Source organism: Rhincodon typus, chromosome 10 (assembly GCF_021869965.1).
Source record: "Rhincodon typus isolate 14 chromosome 10, sRhiTyp1.1, whole genome shotgun sequence".
NCBI classification, from domain to species: Eukaryota; Metazoa; Chordata; class Chondrichthyes; order Orectolobiformes; family Rhincodontidae; genus Rhincodon; species Rhincodon typus.
Window position 1 is genome coordinate 28,134,220 of NC_063341.1, and position 24,408 is coordinate 28,158,627.

A 24,408-nucleotide genomic window follows, 5' to 3' on the forward strand; every position below is an offset into this window, starting at 1 on the left:
GAAGAATCGCAGTGTATCCCAGAATGTTACTCTCTTAAAGATGAAGTCTTGAAATTGTTTGTATTTTAATCGGAGGCAAAAATAAATTTGTTTTGCTTAAAGGCAAGTGCATCTGGAACACAGAACCTTACAATTACCTTTAAATAAGACAAAAGTTAGGGTATTTGCTATCTCCTTGATATATTTGCAGGGGTTTTGGTCTGGTCCATAACACTATTCGTTCTTCTGGACTATTGACACTGCACTGAACTGGGAGGCAACTGCATTCCAGACTTGGAGGGTCTGATCTCATGGTCTCCCCTGCTGTCCAACAGCACCTCCATGTCCTTGCCAAAAAATTGAGGTGTCAAATTACTTTTGTCTGCAGACCAAGGAAATGTGCAGGGCAGCTCCGGATTGACAATGCTTAACCTTGTGCACAACTGTGTTTTAAATACGAAAAAGATACCAGGAATCCCAAGCAGTCCCAGCTGTGGTGTGTACTTCTGCCTCTAGTGAGTGGGAAGATCCGATGAGTGGGGTGGAAAAATAGCATGAGAAATCCCACTAGTGTACATGAAAAAAAACCCTCCCTAGAATTAAAAAAAATTGACACTTAGCCAGTTCCTGGTCAAATTCAGTCTGTTAATTTTGATTCTCTCTACAGATGCTGAGTACTTCCAGCATTGGTGTTTTTATAGGAGTGACAACTTGTTTTATTAACATCTTACATTGTAATAATCTGATCTTTGAAGAGTTTCTTCAGTCTTGTGTTTATGTTTACACAGGATTGTGCTATGAAGTGACTTTTCTCGTTGATACCATAAATAGATACAGAGAGATCTTGGGGTGCAAGTCCTGAACATGGCAACACAAGTGGATAAGGTGCTAAAGAAGACATCACTTGTAGACCCTTGCAGATGAGAATGATTCTCTTCCGCTCTCAGGGTGAATCTGTAGGTGGCTGTACAGACCAATGCGGCTACTGTGGGCTCTGTTACACTCGGGGCAGAAGAAGGTATACGACATGTTTGCTTTCATCGGACAGGGCATTGATTACAAAAGCTGGCAAGTAATATTGCAGCTGTATAAGATTTTGGCTACACCACATTTGGAATATTGTGTGCTATTCAGGTTGCCTTATAATATGAAGGATGTGGAGTCTTTGGAGAGGGTGCAAAAGAGGTTTACCAGAATGTTGTCTGGATTGGAGTGTATTAGCTTCCATGGGTTGGACAACCTTAGGGTTTTTTTTGCTAGAGTGTTGTAGGCTGAGGGGCAACTTGACAGAAGTATATAAAATTATGGAAGGCATGGATAAGGTGGAAATGCCCATGATGGAAATGTCAAATATGAAGGGCATAGATTTAAGGTGAGAGAGGGCAAGTTTAAAGGAGATGCAGAGTGTAAGATTTTTACACAAAGGTGGTAGGTGCCTGAAACTTGCTTTCAGGGGAGGTGATACAACCAGACACGATAGCAATGTTTAAGAGGCATTTTGACAGACACACGACCGGGCAGGGTACAGGGGTATAGTGACCATACGCAGGCAAGATGGGATTAGTCTAGAATGGCACTATGGAGTGTACAGACATGGTGGGCCGAAGGGCCTGTTCCTATGTTGTACTCTTCTATGTTCTATTTCAGACTTCACATTATTTTGCTTTTGTATCAAGGTTCCATATAGGTTTAGCATAACTTTTCTCTCTTGAAATAAAGCCTAGAGTGTGATCTGCACTTTTTTGTTAATAGCCATTTTAACCTGCATAACTACTTTTAGTCCCAGATTCCTTTGCTGTTCTACTCCATTGAGATTCTTTTTTCTGAAGATTGAATCTTAATTTTCTTTCTGACAGAAACCTGCGCACTCTCTGAAAGGAATCTACACACTCACTTCCATTCTGGATGGCTCTCTCTTTCTGAAGGGAATCTGTTTCTGTCTCTGTGCTCCTGTGTCATAAGACACCTTGTTGCTAGCATCAGTCCCATATTTTCTGTCTTATATACTTTCTGTTAAAGCATTGAATTGTTCACCTCAAAGGTTTTTAAAAGGCCTCAATCCAACACGTGTAAACAAATTTCCAGAAACCCTATACCACGCATAAAACTGAAAACTGAAATCACTCCTTCCCTTCTTCATCGACATAATATAAAATTCAAAATCAAGCTAAAGCTACACATGGTTCTTCTACTTTAGAACCTAGACTTCCCAAATAATGAAACACTGTGAACATTTACCACAATGTCTTTTTGTGATTTCCTGCAATTGAATGTCATCTACAAAGCTAGAAATTCTGCTTTAGATTCCAAAGTCTAAACCATATGCATAACTTGTCAACAATACCAGTGTTGGTTACAATCCAGTGTTGGTTACAGTAAGATTCCATTTTATACTCTCTGCCACTTTTAATAGATATCCTTTGCCACTTCTCTCTGCTTTCTGTCTTCCAACAAGCTAGCTATCCATTTTGCTATTTGTTACCTGACTCCACTTTCTCTGATTTTATTCATTTGTCCCCACTATTGATTTTTCTGCATCAAGCACCAGTCCCTATCTGAATAGATTATCACATGATCTAATTTCAGGTCTTTGCAAAAAAGTTTGCAATTGGGATCAGGTGTAATGTGATTTTTAATGCTCAAAAAAGAGGAGACACTGCCAGTTATTTAGTGTCTCTGTCTAATGGTTGGGTGAAGAAAGCTACCTTTGGAGAACTGATCTAAAACTGGAGCCTCACCTTTCCTCAGTGAAGCATGTTGCAACACAATAATAGACTATTCTCAAAGGAAATTTCAAAAGAAATTTGGGCCAGTAATGTCACTACATTTGAGAAAGAGGTTTGAATGAAAATCTGCCAACCAATATAAAGGATGCTTCTGGTCATAAATCTTCTGTTTTTTTAATGTTTTTAATCTGATTGGCAATCATAGCTTGAAAGTACAAGGGGAATTAATGAGTTTATGGGTGAAAAATCCAAATCCGACACCCATCCAAATGCTGAGTAATGTAAAGAAAATGCATTTTTCAGCCAATGCAGTGCAATCCCTTAATATGATGAACATGGTGAAGTAACTTTAAAGTTTTTGATAGTACAGAACTTGAGTATTGCTAAAAAATAGAGACTCTGCCGATTTTGTCTTGTATTCTTCAGGATAGAATTGCAATTAGCAATTTATGAATGATCCTGACAAATGCCTTTCAGAAATTTAGTTACATGGTCCTACTTGGGATGTTACTTCTTCAAGTCGTCAAGAAAGTTAGTTAGACAGGCAAGATATTTCTCTTCTGAATCTATATTACTACCCTCAAATTCAACTAATATTTCACAAATTTGCTTCCTTGTTTCCTTCAGCACTCTGATTAGGTAGCAACTGACTATTTTTTGAGCTTATTTGGTTTGACTGTGGCTTTCACCTCATCTGTCTGTATTTGCAGTGTGTAGGTTTACATTTGCTATCTCTGCTTGTTAAGGAATATAGCCTGTATTTCACTTGTGAATGAACAAGTAATCATTCATAATATTAATTATCTCAGCTTTAGTGCTATTTGCAACTTTTATAATTTTTACAAGTGCTCTGGCTTCTGTTTTATTGTTGCAGCAGCGGAAGATTCTTTTTTACCTGAAATAACGTTTTGCTATTTACATAATCTTTGTTTTTGTTACAAATACTTTAGGTCTTTTTTGTAACTTTGTAGCCACAAATTTTCTGAAAATACTGTGAATACACTGACAAAAATACTTCATGGGGACAAATTCAACGAAGTGGTGGATTGTCACAGTCTGCAACTTCCTTGGGAGCAACTCTTGGGTACAACCAAAATTCAATAATGTCAATCTGGAAAAGAATGTCTAAACTACCTTACTGGAAGGGGAAAGGCCTGCCATAACTTGTTATTGGATCCAGCACTACTGCAGGATTAGATAGCCTGTTACCAAGTCAGGAATAACGATAGTCTGGTGTCGCAACTACAGTGGGAGAATCTCCTATGTTCATGGCTCTGAGTAAAATTCCTTCTGCCTTCTTCTTGAGTACATGCACTAATGATGGTTATGTGGAGTTTGTTCTCCGCACAAGATTATTTTTAAAATGGGGAAACTACTGAAACAGCTATGTTGACATTGCATTCAGGGCTTGAATAGACTTTAGAGACACAAACTATGCAGCAGGCTGTATTTAACTGCAGATTGTAATTCTGTTACATGATATGGAGCCACACCTTGTTAAACAAACTTTTGTATCTGTTCCAACCTGTATGTTGCAATGAGACTTGAACATTGGCAATGACCGTATCTATCTGCTTGTTATTCAAGGGAAAACATCATATTTCTTTGTTTAAATTTGGATTTTGACTGTTCACATATTTGAATGAAAGTCGTTGAAAAATGCTTAAGGAAAAATAGTGAATGGACAATTACATGCACTACCTATAGTTTCAACTTGTAACAATGCATAATGTGGGCAATATCAAATTGGTCACTTCCCTTTGATGCCATAACAATCCAGTTGAATTTCGTAAGAGTGCTAAAGCATTCAGGTAAAGTTTCACTTAAGATCTATGCATTTATCTAGCAACATAATTTTCCATTATGCTATTTAATAAATTCAGTTTTAATGTACTAAGAATGATAACTACTGTTCATGTTGAGGATTGTACTTTGGTGTCCATAAGGTTGCGTCAGTTGTTGAATTTATCCCTAGTGTGATATTGAGCCGAATAACATCTTGGACTTATGGAAAATATTTAATAGGGCAATTTCCCAGAGTCTTTACAAATAAGAATTAGCTGCTAACTTGGAGCTTGGGACTTGGGGTCCAGGAAGTCTCCTTGAACAGTCGGATTTTCAGGTGGCTTTTCAAAGTAGCGTCAAGGCATTGTGAAGTGAGTTCCTGTTTCAGATTGTGATAACTGAAGCCTGTGCCTCTCACACTGGAGTGAAGGGTGGAAGGGAAAGAGAATGCTCATTTAGTTGGAGTTGAAGAGTACTGGAGAAGGTTGTTGAGGTTGCAAATGGAAGCATTTATAGATGAAGTGCAAGAATTTGGCCTGATTGCCATTTAGTAAGGTTAGTGATTGTTAAAATAACAATCTGAGGAATTCACATAAATTAGCTAAAGCATGCAGACACAAGTTTTTCCTTCCTATTTCATAACAACCAATTTTTATCATTTGTAAAATTTGTATGGAAAAAAACATAATAAAACTGCCTCAAACTGCATCTTAATTCCAAAAATATCCCAGATTTTAAAAACAGCCTCCGAATGAAACTGGATCACTGACTTGGAATGCGCAGCACTTGTTTACTTTCAATCTACAGCCTAAACACAGCCTATAGCGATCAAAACCTCCTCTGGCTAACTGACAGCTTAAAGTTATGATTATAATGTATACTTATCTGCAGTCTTTTATTTGGCAAACTATCTTAATTAGCTCCACATGATACATTAATTTTTTGAAGTGCACATGCCGAAGTTTGGCTGTGTAAACATTTTAAAAAAATAGCACTACAGTATTCATATCACTGGGATATCAGAAATAGGAGACCATGTAACACTTTTATTTTTACATTAGGATATACTGTGGAAGATGGTAAGGATAATAGATCTGTGAGACCAGGCAGGTCTACGTCTAGTCACACTTACAATCTTGAATGATTATTCTATTGAAAACTGACTTTCCCTTTAAGACATATTACAAAACACTGTGTTACTAATCATGAAGGGGGCTCTGGTCATGAGTTATCGACAGTTAGTTGCAAATCCATGTTCGTCGCAGTACTATGCTTCAAAATTAAACCTGCCAAGTCAATACTTAATAAAGTTAGTGACAAGCCTGTACAGGAAGGTGACTGGGTGTGGTAGCACCTTGTAATCATCAGGGATTTTGATTAGATGTTGCACGAGTGTATGTGTCAGTAATACATTTGTGCTCTGAATTAGCATTACAGATTTAAGTAACAGAATAAAGAAGCATACCCTTCATTATAAATAAATGCAGACAACCCAACTCAGCCTCGAGCTAAGTAATACAATACAGTGATAGACTGAAAAGGCATTTTAGTAGCACGAGTGGTTTCAATAAAAACGGAAAAGCAGTGAATTTGCAATCACAGAATTTTATGAATAAGGTGCAAGTTTCCCACTTGGTGTGAGAAGGTGACACATTCACATACAGTGTATCTCCAGTAAGTTGAAAATATGATGGAAGCAAGGGCCAAAGCACAAATTTAATGAATAAAGATCCTAAAATATTATTTATTGTAGAAAAGATTGCAATAGAATTCACTCTACCCAAGGAGTAGTGTTCATAGCGTTCATTTTTACCATGGCCATCAAAATCCTACAATAAAAACAAAATGACTATCAGCAGGAGATAAAGCAAAACCATATCATAATGCTTTTAACACGTGGAGATACAGTGGTTGAATTCAGCCAAGGAAATTATATTACTGTAATGTAATGTAATCTTACTCTGGCCATGAATGGACCACAGTAAACCTATAGCTGACATACCTGACACACATACACACACACAGATGAATATTCATAAGCAGGAGCCCTCCCCAATGAAAGCTGGCCAGTAGTTCACTGGTATTGCATTGTATGATGGAGCTCAACCAAATGTAAAGAGGTATTTACAGACACAATGGTAGAGTGGAGTCAGGAACTTTATACCTGTGATATTTCATATTGCAAATAAATTTGTTCCAAATAAAGATAGGCTTTGTTTTTTTCTTTCACCAACTGCTATCTGGAATATAACCTTTTATAGTTGCCTATGCTGTGAATGTGATACAAAGGTACCATTCCATCTTCCTGTTAGTCAATAACATCTATAATGTACTTTATTGGACAGTGATCCAGAAAATCAGTAACCATATTCTACTCATCTTATATCTAATCCTATTTTGATAAGGTCTCTTCACCAACTGATGAGTTGTACAATTACGAATAATTATTTCTGTTTATATTATTACATATTGTTATTTATACAATTATTCCCCTGGGAGGCAAAATGTTAACAGTTGATCCTCCAAATCATAAATAAGGAAGTGAAAACAGACTTTGAAAGTCCACTTTACAGCATAGAGATGTCCAGGAGAATGCTCAGATATTGTTAGCAGTAGTTAACAATTCAGTAATGCCAACAGTAATAAATGTTCAACAGTGTTATATTTTCAAATTTTGTTGACATTTTTAAATGTGTAACAAGTTTGAAACCTCTTTCTTCCCATAAAACTGCCACAAACCTTGCTCTGACTTGTAGTTGGTTCCCCCATTATTTCAGAATATAGGCACAGGAGTAAGTCATTCAGCCCCCTGAATCTGTCCCACTATTTAGTTGGATAATTTAAACTATGCCTCCAATCCATTTACCTCTCATAACTCAATTTCCTTCAATAATATTTTCTAACAAATATGTAGTGATCGTAGTTTGATAGTTCCAACTGTTCCAGAATTTGCGAGATATAATGCCAGATTTCTATGACTCTTTGTGAGCTGAATGGTGTAGCTGTAATTTTAAGATCATGTCCCATTATTCTTGACTTACCCATCAAAGCTACAGTTTCTCTGAAGCTACCAAATCAAATTCCTTTAACACATAAACAGCTCTGTCAGTTCAATCTTCTGAACATGTGGAACTTCAACCAGATTCATGCAAACTGTCCTCATAATTTAACCTCTAAACTCTAATATTATATTGGTGAATCTCAACTGTGCTCCTTCCAAAACCGATATATCCTTCCTAAAGTTAGGTGCCCAAAACTGAACATAATACTTCACTGAATTGTCTTGCCAATTCGTGCTCAATATGCTCTGCTTTTAGGGTTTGTAATTTCTTTTTGGCAAATAGTCTCCACCCAAAGCATGGGGTGTGTGTGTGTGGTGGGGGCTGTGAGTTAGTTCAGTTGGCTAAACATCTGGTTTGCAACACGACCTAACACCAATAGCATGGGTTCAATTCTCACTGACTGAGGTTACCATGAAGAATTCGCCTGAGGCGTGATAACCCTTGGAGTAAGCCACTAGCAGTCTTCTCTTTCTAATGAAATAATGCTCGTTCCCTCTGCACAGTCTTAGTGTTTTCCAGCATTTTCTGTTATTGTTTTTGACAAAGGTGTTCAAATGCTTGTGCCAACCAGCACTGCGAATGCGACATAATTTATTCATGGCAGTACCAAAGGGTATACTTGTTCCTTTCGCTTAACAACGTCAGATATCAGAATTCCTTTAAATAAGCACCGTCACAAAGTTTACAGGTCAAATGGAAAGGAAAAAGGGCCTGTGTGAGCATCAGATCTTCCGCAACGATTAATGTTCTTCTAGATGTAATGTGTCCTATTGAGGGACTTTTAAAAATGAAGCTGTCTTTCTTCAGCCTGGCAATCCTTCAGTCCCGGAAATTTATTTTTGTCCCAAGGTTTGGAGTGACGTCCACTGGGACAATGATATTTCAGAGCCTACCTGACAATGCCATCCCTTTGGAGCTGGCAGCATCAATAAGAGGAACAGGAGGCTGACAGCGTGCAGGCGGTATGAGCAAGAGCTCCGCGTGTGTGTGAGAGCGTGCGTGCGCGCTCCCCCTCTCTCATCAGCCGCCTTGACAGCTGCACACACTCTCTCTCACACACACACAGTGCAGCCATGCATCCTCCTCATCTCACCCTGCAGCTTACCTAGCCGATGGATTAACGCACCTCCAACTCTCTGGATGTCGCCAGAAACCGTTCCACGCAGACAGCCCGGGGAATGGATTGGGGTTGGGAACAGGATGAAACTTGGAAATGCAGCACCCCAGGAAGGTAAGCGCATTCAATTCAAATATGGAGCGGCAGGGCAGCTGGAAAATTTGGTATGAATCGCCTGTATCTTTCCTGCGATTGGACGCTGTCTCCATCCAGTGTTTGATGGTCACTGGAATGATGACCATGATCCTAGTGGTTCGTATTTCCAAACTCTGATTTTCGGCAGCGGTTCAAGGGTTTTGCTGCAGCCCTTGGCTATTTGCTCCTATGCAGAATTTCTCGCTCTCTAGGAGGTTACATGCGGCAGCTTGTCTCCAAAAAGTCTTGTCTTCGATTGAAAGATCACCCGTAGGTCCTAAAGGCACCCCGGATGTTAATTCCTGCTTTATTTTAAAAGAAACAATAGTATTTGGGACAACTGACTATGAATGAAAGATATGTGTTCAACTAATCATCTACACGTCAGGGCAGACCAATTACGATCACATTTGCCTCTCACTTGTTAGAATATGATGGAGGGGGCAGAGGGTATATTAAATTATTTATAGAAGAATGCCAAATGGGTCAAATCAAAGTTCAAATTTGAAGTAGCGGAAGGGGTTTCTCAGTAAGTAACATATTGAATATTTGGTATTATTATCCTTTAGTCATACTTTAAGGCCTTAGAAGGGAGATATGCTACCTTGCTGAAGGATTTGTTTGAATGGTGTGATATACCTGGAAGAAAACCTGAGAGAATTTTGTTTTCAGTTGATCGAGTTTTATATAAACAGCTGTAAGAAAGGTCAAAATGTTATTTTACAGGATATATTAAAAGTCAAACTTTTAAAAGGCAATAAATATGTGGAATACCCAGACAGCAAGAGATTACCAAATTTAAAGCAGTGAAATAGATGATAATATAAATCAACAATAAAGTATTGCTAAGTCTGAAGATAGTAGCAGAGGGAAAAATTATGCAGGAAGGTGTCACAAAATGTCCTTGGGAAGAACATGATAGAAGAGAAGTTTGCAGAATAAGTTTTGATTTGAACATTTCAGACATGCCTAGTACCACATTTAGCTGCTCTATGCAAACCCTGCATTTAACGCAACACTTGTTATTAAGAGGAAGAAGTTGACACCAAAGAAAGCATGTACACTATGGTGCTGATTTCAAATTTAGTGTAAGGCTTTAGTGTCCTGACTACATCATTTCGATTTTATGAATTTTGGCAGTGGTGAGGAGATGGCGTCAAACCAAAGTTATTTATTTGAAGATCTATGTTATTACAGATAAAAAAAAACCTGTTCTTTTAAAATGAATCCTACTGAAAAATAAAGCCTGTTGTTTTCAGCAGCAGTTTGGTGACTCATTGATGGTACCATGGCATTATCAAGCTGAGCTTCACCTTGGAACCTTAGCTGAACTGTTTCCTGTAAACAACCAATAAGGTATTTTCCATTCCTATGTACGTATCAACGTATCATTTAATTGGTTCTAACCATTTACAATGTATCTAAACAGTATGCAGTAAAGACACTGAAATTAAAGGGTAGAACTTTACACAGCCTGTCTCCTCCACACGAGATTGGGTTGGGAGTTGATGGACATAAGATCAGATAATTGGTAGGAATGGGGGCAGGGGGAGTTGTATTTGCTGTGTCTGCTGGCTTCTTACTTTCACTAGTACTTTACCAATGGCTGGGTCGTTGGCAGGTGGTATTTAACCAGTGGCAGATGGGGACCTTGTAACTTGAGAAGTCCACCCATAAGGCTGCTGTCCTTCCTGCAGCCTCAGGAGATTTCCCTCCTGATCAGGATCCCATACAGCAAATGTTGATGTAAGATGCTCCCAGCTGTCACCCTTCCTTCCACCTTCCTCCCTCATGATTGACAGAGCCAATCATGTCCCAGCAATTCCTGAATCTGCTTTTACTCCTGGCCTCATCAATGATTGCCAGTCTGGGACCTATTGCAGTCCTACTAATAGCCACCTTCCCCAGTGGTGATGCTGGAACTACAGCCACAGCTACAGCCCTTGGAGGTGAAATATCCTGATTCAGAGAGGCAGAAGCTATGACCATGAGAATCTAATTGTTTGAAAAGTAAAGTTCAGCAGTGGATACCAGGTAAAACAGCGATGACCTTCCCCATGCCCTCTCCCCACAACTTTCTGGCTGGCGGGAAGGGTCACCCAAAAGGAAAAAAAAACAGTAAAACTTATGATTGGCATGTGACATGTTCTGACATGTCTTATTTATTTTAAAATAGAAGGCCCAGTATGAACGGAACCTTCATTTCCAAGTGCTAGATTTTAAATTTTTTTTTCCCGCTCTGGATTCTGACGTCTTGTAAGACCTTAGATGGGGGCAGATATATGTGATGCATTCAAAATAAAATTTTATACTCCCACAAGTAAAAAGAAGGCTAACAGCTTTAATTTAAACATATGTCACCCGGACTAATTAATGACAATATTTATTTATTAGTTTTTGTATATAAAGGAGCTGTGGTACTTACCTGAATAATTCAATCCTGCTATAAATATGAACTTAATGTTTCAAAGTAAGTATTTGTTTGAAGCAGTATTCTGTGATGAGGTTACCAATTAGCTCTTCTGCAGATAGTTGCTGGACAAATCCAAACTTTGGATTGAATTTTTAAAATATTTATAATTTTTAAGTTTTGAATTCACTTTCACAAGAATCTTTGAATTTATAAGATTGAAAATTCCAAGTAAGGAAACGTGACAGAGTAGATTTTCAATTTAAGGCCCAGCATAAAACTGGCACTGTAGATAATATGCCATTCTGATTTTCATTTCTATTGAAAGCCATAAAATTCCATAGGAGTTCCAAAATAGACGCACATCATGCAGTTCAGCAGTCAGATTTCATGTTCTACGAGAACATATTTCATTTAAGGGGTGTGAGCCTGAACTTGAAATCATATGAACATATGAATTAGAAGCAGAAGTAATCCATTCAGACCTTTGAAGCTGCTCTGTCATTCAATAAGACCATATCTGATTTGATACTAACCTCAAACCTACTTGACTGCCAACAGTTACAATTCAGGCATAGCGAGCCAAGTCAAATCAGCCTCATTATCAATGGATTTGTAACACACAGAAATTAAAATATTCAATGAACCTTAAAATTGCCCAATTGTTATTAACCAGATTTTACGTGTAAGGGATCTTGGACACCAAGTTTATGACTTCAACAAAAATTAATTGTTTATTATTAAAAATGTAACTTTCTCAGAACACAGGTAAGCAACAATGTAATCTAATTAATATTTATGATTTAAAGCCTAAGCTTTTGGATCATAATTCCCACTCTCACACAGTTTAGGGATGAATTAAAAGGAAATTTAAAAACTGTAATTTGCCAGTACAATAGACTGTTTCAAACAGTGGATACCAGGCCTTCATGAAATCCTTGGACAATGGTTTGTTTGTAGGCAAGTATAACTGTATATCTTCTTGAATTCCAAAGTCATTGGTCAATGCCAACTGCTTCAGTGGACTTCCAGCAGCATCCACTCATTTCTTACAAATTTCGAGTCCAGTAACCCTTCTTCAGAATGGAGTTTAGAACTGAGCTGCCAGATTTACTGACTTTCTCCAACAATTTCTGTTTTTGTTACTTTTTTCTTAGACTGGGATTCTTTTCTTAAGACACCCAATAAATAGAAAACTAGAGAAAGCAAACACAACAGCAGCCACCAAAACTCCCAAAACTCACTCTCCTGCCAAAGCACAATCAGAACTGTGTTTTTTCTCTTTCCAATCAACATTTTTTGAGTTGGCTGGTTAGCACTGGTCCTCCTTAATTGACCAATTCAATATCCAACCAGCTGCCAGCCCTGAGCATAGCAACAGCTCAGTGATGATTTTGGCTGCATTGTCCTGAGAACAGTAGTTAAGTTGCATTATCTTCAAGGCCAGTTCCCAGTGGCAAATGTTTGTCATTGTTCTTTTGTCCTTTAAAACAAGCTGCTATTCAAAGTTCAACTCTTAAGTTCAACTCACAGTTCCAAACCAAAAAAAACCAAGGAAAATAAAGGAAATATAGTGAGAGACTCGACAGTACCCCAATAGGCTTTCACTCCCCTGCTTCTCAATAATCTATCCATCTCTGCCTTTAAAATATTCAACAATCTGCTTCCTCCACCTTTTTATAAAATGTGTTCCAAAGACTCACGACCCTCTGAGAAAATTGTGTTTACCTAAACTCTGTTTTAAATATGCGACCCTGATTTTTAAACAGTGATCTCTAGTTTTAGGTTCTCCCATAAGAGGAACATCTTCTCTACATCTATTCTGTCAAGATCTCACTAGATCTTATACATTTCAATCAAGTTGCCTCTTACTCTTGTAAATTTTGAAGGAACAATTCTAGCCTGTCCAAACATAAGACAATTCACCCACTACAGGCAATAGACTAATAAACCTTGTCTGAACTGCCTCCACTGCATGACATCCTTCCTATAAAAAGGTGATCAGTATGGTGCACAGTACTCTAGATGTGGTCTCACCAGTGCCCTGTATAACTGAAGCAAAACCTGCCCACTTGCATATTAAATTTGTTATATGATAAATGGTAACAAAGCTTTCTTTGTTACTTGCAGTACTTGCATTCTAGCCTTTTGTAATTCGTGCGTGAGGACACCTAGACTCCCCTGCTTCTCAGATCTCTCCAGACTTCATGATTTAGGTCAGATGATTCTGTTTGATTCTTCTTGCCAAAGTGGATAATTTCACATTTGCCATATTATATTCTATTTGCCATGCTTTTGCTCACTCACTTAACCTATCAAATTTTTTTAAACTCCTTATGTTCTCTTCACAATTTGCTAACCTACCTACCTTTGTGTCATCATCAAATTTGGCAGCCTGCCTTTCATCTCTTCATCTAAGTTATTTATTTAAGTTTTAGCAGTTGTTTCAGCCAGCACTGATCCCTGTGGCTCGCCACTCATTGCGTATTCCCAGCCTGAAAAAGACCCATTCACACCTAATATCTGCTTCTTGACAGCCATTCAATCTCTACTAATGCCTATATGTCACCCTGTATACAATGAGTTTTCATTTTCCACAAAACCTTTGATGTGACACCCTATCAAATGCCTTCTGGAAATTTAAGTACAGTGCATCCACCTTTATTCACCGTACATGTTACCTCCTCAAAGGACTTCAATAAATTAGTCAATTATAGAGCTGGATGTTACCTTGTTTTGGCTAAGTGTCAGTTTTGATGAGTTTCATGGAGGATTTCTCCTTGCAAGGTCTAGCTGCATCTTACGAAACTTCCCTCGTTAACTACTCACCCTGCCCTTATAGAGCCCTTTGTGCCAGGACCTCCTGACCAAAAGCTAGCTCCCTTGACTTGACTGAGGACTCTTGGCATGCTTTCTTGCTTTGCATCTGTGTTAAGTAGCTAGGCAAGACATCAGGACTGTGAGCCTAGTATCTTGGGTTGAGGAACAAGGTGCAAAAAGGCAAGACAGAGCAGGATCTGAGCATCCAGATAGGCTGTCAAAGTGAGTGAGTGCTAAAAGAACAAGAGAACAGTATGGAGATGCAGCTTGGTCCAGTCAATGAGCTGGGTGCATGTAGCTGAGTGCAAACTGTCTTTTCTGAAGCATTGCAGTGATAGTTGCTGTTGCATCCTAAAGTGCAGCATTGAATACAGAGCGTGCTGTAAGTGAATCAGAGGTGTGCCACGAGGGCTTTTAGAGGCTGGCACATGTCAGATGCTAATGTCTGTGGATATGGGCATCATACTGCTGGTGTCCATGGAATGGCCCCTGAGGTGCTGTTGTGTAGTGAACAACATGAAGGCTCTTCACAGCCAATGGTGAACTGAAGTCACCAGCTACGCTCTCTGACTTCCATGTTGAGAATTCTCGTCATCTAGTTTGAATTGTAAGTTAGAAAGTTGCATGTTAATAGGGTGAGATTTTCAGTTAATACGGTCGTTAACCCCTGTCGAGCAAGAATTTTGCCTTGATACCTAGAAGTTAGTTAAAAGACACAGTAGAATTGTTCCCTATGTGAGGTCGGCCTCAGTGGACATGTGGCATGATTCTGCCACATTTCTTACCACAGCCCACATTGTTGAGGCCTCTATAAAATTCTATCTAAAGATTTCCCTTTCATAAAAAAAGTGTTGACTCTGCCTGATTATCTTGAACTTAACCAAGTGCTCTGTAAAAGCTTTCTTAGTAATAGTTTCTGACCTGTACAGATGCTAAGCTAACGGGCCTGTGGTTTTCGGCTTTCTGTCTCCCTCCCTTCTTGAATAAAGGAGTTACATTTGCTATCTTTTAATCCAATGAAACCATCTCTGAATCAAAGGAGTTTAGGAAAATTATAAACAATGCATCGACTCAGTCCCTATGAAGAAGTCATAGAATCCCTACAGTGCAGAAAGAGGCCATATGGCCCATCAAGTCTGCATTGACTATCCAAAAGGTATCTCATCTAGACCCAGCCCCTGACCGTTTCCCCGTAACCCTGCATTCACCATGGCTAATTCATCTATCCTGTACATTCTTGGATACTACAGGCAATTTTGCATGGTCAATCCAAAAGGCATGCACAGCTTTGGGAGGAATCCAGAGCAGCTGGCAGAAACTCTCACAGAGTACTGGGACAACGTGCAAACTCCACATAGTCACCCAAGGCTGGAGTCAAACCAGGGTCCCTGGCACTGTGAGGCAGCAATGCTAACCACTGAGCCAATGTGCTGTCCTCAAAACCCAGGAACTCGTCACCTTGCAGAACAAACAATTTATTCAGTATGACTTGTTTGTGTGTATTCCACCCTGCCTTCCATTTCTTGATTTACCACTACTTCTGAGTTGCTAGCTGTATCCTCCGTAATGAAGACTGATGCTCAGTTAGTCTGCCTTTTCCTTATTATTTGCTATGATTAATTCTTCAGTCTGAATTTCTACAGGACCAATGCTCACTTTAAGTCTTTTCTTCTTTCTATATTTATAGACATTCTTACTATCTGTTTTTATATTTCTTGTTTTTCTCATACTCTTACTTTCTCCCTCTTTATAATTGTTTGGTCATTCTTTGCTGCTTTTTGTGTTTTGTCTAGTCCACTGACCTGCCACCTGTCTGTATAAAATTATATGCTTTTTCTTTAAATTTGATACACTCTTTGACATTTCTCATTAACCACAAATGGTGACTACGTCCCTTGAATTTTTTTCTTATTCATTGGAATGTATCAGTTCTGAGTATTCTGAAGTATTTCCTTAACTGGCTGCAACGGCATCTCTGTTGACCAGTACTGTAACATAATTTCCCAATTCACTTTAGCCAGCTTTTATGCCCTCATAACTGCCCTTATATAATTTTCCTATAAAACATAGTCTCAGACCCACGCTGTCTCCCTCAAACTGTATATAAAATTCATTCATATTATCATTGCTGCTACTTTGGAGCACCTTCACAATGAGGTTGTTAATTAATCCTATCTCATTGCACAATACCAGCACACTGTATTAAGTACCAATCAGACACATTAATGATCAGTGTTGGCTCTTTGCCAAGTCAATCATTGCAGCCAGTGTCACTGCTGTGATGGCAACTGTTGACAATTTGCACAAAAGAGGTTCAGGATCAGTGAGGAACCTGACTGTAGGTGAATGAAGACGGGGGGAGAAGGTTCAGGGAATTTGAAGAAAGATCAAAAGGTTGATAAGCCCCATTCCATCCCGGTGCTAGATACCTAAATCTGCAGCCTACAAGCAGACCTGATGGGATTTCACTTCTCAGGCTTCTGAATCCAGCAACAATGGGATTAGACCCTCAAATATGCTTTAATTGGTCTCAGTTGGTGTCAGAGAGGACAGACCATCTCCACAAGCATTCTTGACCTGAACTTAATCAAAGCAGAAGCAGGTGGGGACTCCCTTGTGCTTCTAACTTGATTAAATAAACCTCTACCTTCAACTGTGCCTCCAGGAATGTCATTAAATTCCATCCATGATTTTCTCCAGTACCAGTTGTTTAACTTGATCTTCATATTTACTTAATTTTCAGTTTTTTTATACTGGTTCGTAGTCTTTAATTTTAAAGTAAGCCATTTCTTTATGATCCCTTATAGTCTTACCTGAATCTATCTTTAATAAGCTGAAACTTCTTTTACTACAATTTCTTAATATATTTATAAAGACCTATTCTTTTAGCTTTGGTATTGCTTGCAAGTATTTTAATAGTTTCTTTTGCAATTCTTGTAGTTAGTTCCATTTTTCCTTGCATTTTTATAAGACTTTTCTTCTGATTTATATTCTCTTACTTCATTTGTTGACCATGGTTGCTTAACCACACAAGTAGAGCTTTTGGGTGGAGTCTTTTAGGAGCCTGAGTGATGTGGTCTGTAGCAAGATTTGTACCACAATTGGCTGAGAAGTCTGTTGAGGCCTATCTTGAAGTCAGGAGCATCTCACTGCATCTTTAATGCATTTGCTAAGTAGCAAAGTGGGTTTCTTGCTTGGCCAGGCAAGTTGCCAGTTAGGGGGATTACAGCTTGTTAAACAGCTTATTAATGGCCCAACCTATCTCATTAATGTTCAGCTTCCCATCTTACCAAATGCGTTGAAAAGCTAAGCATCATGGTTCTCGACACAGGAGTCAGAGCAGATACCGGGTGACTTTGATGTGCTGCTTCCATATTGGTCACAAGACACCAACATCTCAGGGCATGTTCCATGGGCACCAGCCACATGCAACCCCACATTCAGAGATATTAGCATCCAACATGAACCAGCCTCTAAGATTCCTCATGGCACATATCCTATCCACTTACAGAATTTTGCTGCACTTCAGTGCTGCACCAGCAACTATTAATGTAATGCTGCAGCGTGGACACATTAGGATCAGGGGCATGTATTCAGCTTTTGAACTAGACTAGGCTGCATTTCCAGGCTATTCGTTTGCTGTCATATCACTCATTCATTCTGAGTATACCTGGATGCTCATAGCGACCTTGCCTTGCCTTGTCTTGCTTCTTTGTGCTTTGTCCCCCTCAGCCAGAGATACTAGATCATATTACTTCTGCCTTACTCAGCTGTTTAGCATAGGCACAAAGCCAGGAAGCTTGCCATAATTGTTGGGAGTCAGTAAAGTGAACAGAGATAGTCTTCAATCATGGGTTCCTAACACAATAAGTCAAGAGCGGCCTTAGAAACTGGTACAGGGGTTTGGATGCAATCAGTCAGTCAAGTGTGGGCTTCAGAGTCAAGATACTTTCTACATAAGGGGTGAGGAGGTGAATGCTGAACAGTCCACCACCTGTATTGACTGTTCCTGCCCTATAGTGGGCCATTCTCCTCCTGGAATGGGAGAGGGGCGGGTATTACAGAGGAAGAAAGAGAGAGGCACAGCTGATATTTTTCGTGCAATTGGGAAGATGTTCTGAGTGAGTGAATAGGCAGCACAGAGGACATGAGGGGTTAATAATATTGGAAGTTGGGGTAGGTAAGAGTGAGTATGGAAGATGTGGCAGGCATTTGGGAGAGTGTAAGGACATGACCCTTGGTGGAAGGTGGGTTCTTAGCAGAGAAAAAGAGTGAATGTGAGGTATCAGAGAGAACATATTGGCACTTATACTGTACAGCTGGGTATTCCTCCAGATGGCTGAGTCTGCATTGGCCCAGATGGCATCTTGGACCTGGCTGGTATGCTCTGGTCTTGTGGCCTCCACCACTCATCCTGGGGTAGAAGACTTCTCATATCTGCACTGTTCCATCCAGCAGGGCTCCAGGGCCCAGCCCACAAGGCGAGACACCGGTTTCTCCATGTCTACCATGTCTGGGACAAATGTCAGAAAGCATTAAGCGCAGATCTGGACTGGCAGTGCTTGTCTAGGTGCACAACAGTCTTTTAAAAATGGCGCAGGTAGAAGGGATGCCAGACTTTCAGTGGATATATACTGTATGATGAGTTGTCTGGGAATGGAATGTGGTAAGATGAGTCAAGAATCAGATGAGAGTGACACCATAGAGATGTATGTAGTTAATGAGTTGAGTTTGGTAAAATATTGCAAATTCTTGCCAGACTTCATGGTGATAATTCCTCCAAAAACCCGACACAACTTACCCTTGGTCAAGAAATACATATGGTTTAGCCCTTTGTCTTTTAAAGGTTTGTATATTTTTGTATTTCATTAAATATTTCTCTGAATATTTTCCACTGTTTGTATGTTTACTTACTAACAGTTTGACACAATATATGTGGTTAACTTATTGAGTAAGGTTGTCTTACTCAACTTTAAAAGCTTAGTTTGTGACTGTTTCTTCTACCTCTTAGACATGAAATCAAATTCATTTACATGGCTAATATTTTGAAGATGCTTCCTGATTGGCAGATTGTTAATTAATAGTGGTTCTTTACTCATCACCAGATCCTTTGTAGCCTGTTCTCTTGTCAATCTTAAAACTTATTGCTCAAGGACAATGTATCAAATAGATTCTCGGCATTCATTAAATTTACAATTGAAGTTATTCTGCTTATTCCATTCTATGAGGAAATGCAAATCCTCCACACAATCAAAATACTTTTGCTACATGCATTTATTTATTTTTTACCCCTGCCTCTCACCAAAACACTAAAACACGGATACACAAATAGGCTAGAATTTTCAGGTCTTTGTGGACAGAGCCAGATGTAGAAATACTGGCACATTGGTTTGGGAAGGCATCAGGAGGGTGTGCCCAATGTCTTCCCACCACCATGCCATTCTGCCTATGATAAACAAAGATGGCAGTTTGGCTATCTGCCAATTATGGGACTTGCGTGGCCAATTAAGTGTCAATTCTCACTTGCCTGCATTAGTGGTGGTCCCACCCACCAGTGCATCAGGAGACCAACCAATGAGGCCAGGCAACTTCCCAACAGACTCACGGGTGGGGAATGAAGAACTTCATTGTCCACAGTGGGGTCCTGAGGAGGAATGCGTCCCCAGCTCCCACAGGGACAACAATACCACCTGTGCGCATGAACATCCTGTCGATCACAAAAGCCAACTACGGCAGTTACAAGGAATCAGAAATAAGATCAAGAGAAAAAAAAGACTGGAAAAGCTGAGCAGCTTCGGCTGTATATATGAGAGAAACAAGACTTGACTTTTCAGGTCAATGACCGTTCGTCAGAATGCCTCCTTAATCGCTGAAGCCTGCCTGCCTGACTTGAACATCCCCCAATAATGCTTACTCCTTTTCGAGGCTGTGGCAGACACTGAGATGCCCTTTACCCAGAAGTGAACCCAGTAACAATGGTGCTGCTGAGCTGCTGTTCATCAGATTGGACTGGCAATTCTTGTGGAGGTTGCTACCATCTTTAATTATGACAGAAGCCACTTAATTGGTGACGCTGGGAATCTCCCTCCCTCGGGATATGCTGGCTCAGGGTTGACGCCCAGTTTTGGCGCTCATGCCAGATCTTAGTCACCATCAAGATGTTATGCCCACTATATCACAGCAGTCAGGTGGTCACTAGACAACTGATACTAAATTTCAGAATTCTGGATCTTTGATAAGGCACTTATTGGACTCTCTGTAAAACTATTTATGACCGAAGCCGTTTGGACTTTAGAAGATATTAGATATCTGCTAACCAGCTAGTATCACGTAAAAGCATCACACTTGTGAAATTGTAATCAAATACATCTGCATTTTGCCACTTACAAAATATTTTAGAGTTACTTTTAATGAACAAACGTAAAGGGACTTGTCAAGAGTTTACAGAGAGATTCCAGTCACTCAAATGCAGAACAGCCATGTTATTTGGTGTCAAACATAAGAAGTATGTTGACTTTCCTTGTGTGTTTGTGATATTTCTACATTTTATTGATTATATTATGTATCTAACAGATATTATTACTTACAAGTTTATTGGGAGAATCTAGTATTGCCCCTTTTAACATGCCATTCTTCTTATTCCATGAAATATAGTAGGCAGGATGCCATACCTTGCTGTGCTTTTATCGCTGATAACTTAAAAACAGTTCGAAAAGAAATTCACTACAAAGGACTTTGATACATTTTAACACATAAGGTAAATGTAGAATGGACCCACCTGGTAATATATGTTCTGTTAATAGCATGGAATGCATAGACCCATCTCAGCATGTTTCATGCATCGATTAAGAACATTCAATCATGGAAGCTTTCCACTTTTTAATATGACTCATTACGAAGCTGTAAAAATACATTAAAATAGACAGAAAATGTAGAATAAGTAGGTCTGAGTCAGAATAAACATCAAAATAAACACTCTTAAAAATCACAAAAGATGTTCCAAAATGTAATTTTCACTGGGACTAGAATTCTGATTTAAATTTTGTACCTGCTTTGAATGAGGATAATTGCAAGATACACATGTGTTTAGCTCTTTAACCTTGTGATCTGTATTAACCTCTAAGGTATGTACAGTGCTAGTATCTGAGCTGGTGGCCACAGTCCATTATAATATGCTGAGAAGCATTCAAGTGTAAGGATCAGTAAGTGGGCATAAAAGATGAAGGAAATTCTGGCAAAGTGTAATTATGTATGCCAGAATTTGCTCCTTTTTTTTAGCTCTGGGTAATTGCTTTTTAGCCTGAATCTGAAAGCTGCTAAGTGCAATTGCATGGGAAATTTCACCCATATATAGCTTGATAATAATATGAGGGTCTTAGGCCTCTGGAGAAATGAATTGATCAGCTAGGTTACAACAGCTGCTTACCACAATAATGGCAAGTCAAAAGAAATTAAACTGTACTAGAATATGGTAATTGCTTGGATGCTAAGTGCTTAAAACAAATAATGTTATCCTGTGGCACGGTTTTTCCTACAAAAGTTTTCCTTAACTAATTACTTATTGCCGATACTGGAACTTTCTTCATACCTGTTTTGAACACTAACTGAGAACATTGGGTGACAAATTGCCTCATGTGGCAACACTTGTAGCGAGGCTACTGAGGCTTTGCACCACTCTCCATGTTTCCCAAAAGCTTTGTGTGTGGCCTGCAAGGACAAAAAGTGCATGCACGTGCGTGCCCTGCATGTATTGGGAAGTCCTTAAATTGGTGCTATCCTGATGTCAAACAACCTGACCAGATAATATCAGAGATAGTAAGAACTTCAGATGCTGGAGTCAGAGATAACACAGTGTGGGGCTGGAGGAACAAAGCATCAGAGGAGCAGGAAAGTTGATGTTTCAGGTTGGGACCCTTCTTCAGAAATGGGGAGGGGGAAGGGAGCTCAGAAATAAGTAGAGAGAGGAGGGGTGGGGCTGGGGAAGGTAGGTGGGATGGTAATAGGTGAGTGCAGGTAGGGAGTGGTGGGGAGTGGTCAGTGAGGTGGGAGGGTGGATAGGCGGAAGAGAAGATGGACAGGTTGTGTCAGGTAAAGGAGGTGGGGATAGAGAAGGAGGGTTGGTCATGGGATGAGGCCAGGGGTGGGGAGATTTTGAAACTGGTAAAATCCATGTTTAGGCCATTGGGCTGTAGGCTCCCAAGGCAGAATATGAGGTGCTGCTCCTCTAGTTTGTGGGTGGTGTCATTGTGACACTGGGGGAGGCCCAGGATGGACATGTCACCCAGGGAGTGGAAGGAGGAGTTGAAATCGTTTATGACTCGAAAGTGTTGTTGTTTGTTGTGAACAGAGTGCAGGTCCTCTACAAAACGGTCTCTGAGCCTCCACTTGGTCTCACCGATGTACAGGAGGCCACATCAGGAGCAGGAGATACAATAAACCACGTTGACAGATGTACAGATGGACCCCTGTCTGACGTGGAAGGTTTGTTTTGTGCTTTGAATGGAGGTGAGGGGGGAGGTGTAGGGGCAAGTGTTGCACTTCCTGCGGTTGCAGGGAAAGGTACCGGGGTTTGTAGGGTTAGTGGGGAGTGTGGAGCGGATAAGGGAGTCACGCAGAGAGCGGTCCCTATGAAAGCCAGATAGAGGTGGGGAGGAAAATATATCTTTGGTTGTGGTGTTTATTGTAGGTGGCGGAAATGGCAGAAAATGATATGTTGGATATGGAGGTTGGTGGAGTGATATGTGAGGACAAGGGAGATTCTGTCTTTAAAGCGAATGATAATGTGATAATGTTGGTCACGGGATGAGGCCCGGGGTGGATAATGTGAAGCCAGGATCCTAAATTGGGTCACAAAAGTCCAGGCAACAATTTCGTTATTTCATCAAGAAAAAATAAGCACAAAGCTGCAATATGGGTCTTGCAGTCATGTTATTCAAAGGACAACGTGTCTTATTGCCTAAAGTATTTTTCTTTTGAAACATGTTTCTAGGAGTACTCTGGAGTGTTTTGTTTTTGAACTTGTTTGCTTGAATTTCTGGAAACTGCCAGAAAACACTGCCCTATCCTCATGGGTTTGTAGAGAAGGGGAGAGGAGTAGGTGGTCTGCTAACAGAAAGGCTGCAACATATAGTGATGCAATATTGCAGTGCCGCTGGCTCTGCAGCACAGCAGGGAGATGGAACAGATGCAATTGAGAGGGCGGGGTTGATGGCCATGTCTTCTGTCGAGCTAAAGCTAGACTCCTCCATGCTTGCTGACATTGAGAGGAGCTGTCTGGCTGACCAAGCAATACACTCAGCATCTTGGTGTGCATACCCACTTACCATTCTACTGTGTGCTGTATCATCAGGGTCCTCATCTGAGTCCTCTGCACAAGTACTTACCTGCCACCTTACCCTCTGCTGATTTGGCAAACAAACCATTTTTTACCCTGGCCTGGCTGCAGGCTACTCATCCAAAAATGTTCATTGTTTGTTTATCCCGACTCTATTAGCATCCAATGTCAAAATCTGAACTGGTAGCTGTAAGTGTCAAATCAGATGATAAAAGATCTAAAGGGCATACTCATGCCCCTATTTTCAATGTTTCTATGCTGTGCTAAGTTGCTCTGTACTTTCCTGCATGTGCTACTGTGATTGGACAGGCAGCAGTTCTTCCATGTCTCAAACTCCAAGGTGTAGGTTTGTCTGAGTGACAGAGTAGAGGCCATCTTCAGCTTCTACATCTTAATATGAGGCTGAAAAGAGGCATGTAACTGTTTGTCACTGACCATCATCCTGGTCAATGACCATTGTGCCAAATGCCACATGCTGTATTGCCTTCAGCCCCATGATGTGAAAACCATCTTCTCTAGGTCATCCAGAAGCCCTCCTCTCAGATCAGCTACTATTTCCTGATGTTATTGGCAACCTTCTATGTGAATGCTAGCCTTGAGTACTGAGTGCAAGGGAAAGCTGCTGTCTGAGTATTATGATGTGTTGCAATGAACAGAAGGTTTTTGTTATGGTGGACTTTGAATATACATTGGAGATACATTCGCTTACCATGACCACTCATGTGAGGTAATTTTCCTATATTGCTTTCATGTCAATGAAACCAGACTTTGGCCATTCATATCCTAGACAACGACTTCTTTATGCTGTTGTTTCATGGAATATTTTCCTATCTGGGGAATATTGCCTTCATCTGGAGTCCACCTCATTGGTCAGAGCCTCTATTGTGGCATCACTAAAATTAGGAACCCTCTTTATTGCCTGTTGAGACGTTCTTCCAATCTTGGAGAGTAATTTTCCATCAGGTATGATTGCAGGTGTACAGCCTCTCCTTAATAGAGAATAAACTTTGTAGAGCAGGCCAAGCAGCATCAGAGGAGCA

The 24,408-nt window shown here is 40.0% G+C and overlaps 1 protein-coding gene across 2 annotated transcripts in view; it reads left to right on the forward strand.

Moving 5' to 3' along the window:
* Nucleotides 1-8,570: 8,570 nt before the first annotated feature.
* LOC109915585 (phosphodiesterase 4D interacting protein) overlaps nucleotides 8,571-24,408 on the forward strand; it is a 288,714-nt gene continuing 272,876 nt past the window's right edge. For both annotated transcript variants that reach the window (XM_048601955.1, XM_048601956.1), the window contains exon 1: nucleotides 8,571-8,783. In XM_048601955.1, coding sequence (XP_048457912.1) covers nucleotides 8,731-8,783 — 53 coding nt within the window. In that variant the 5' untranslated portion in view covers nucleotides 8,571-8,730. The remainder of the gene's footprint in view (nucleotides 8,784-24,408) is intronic.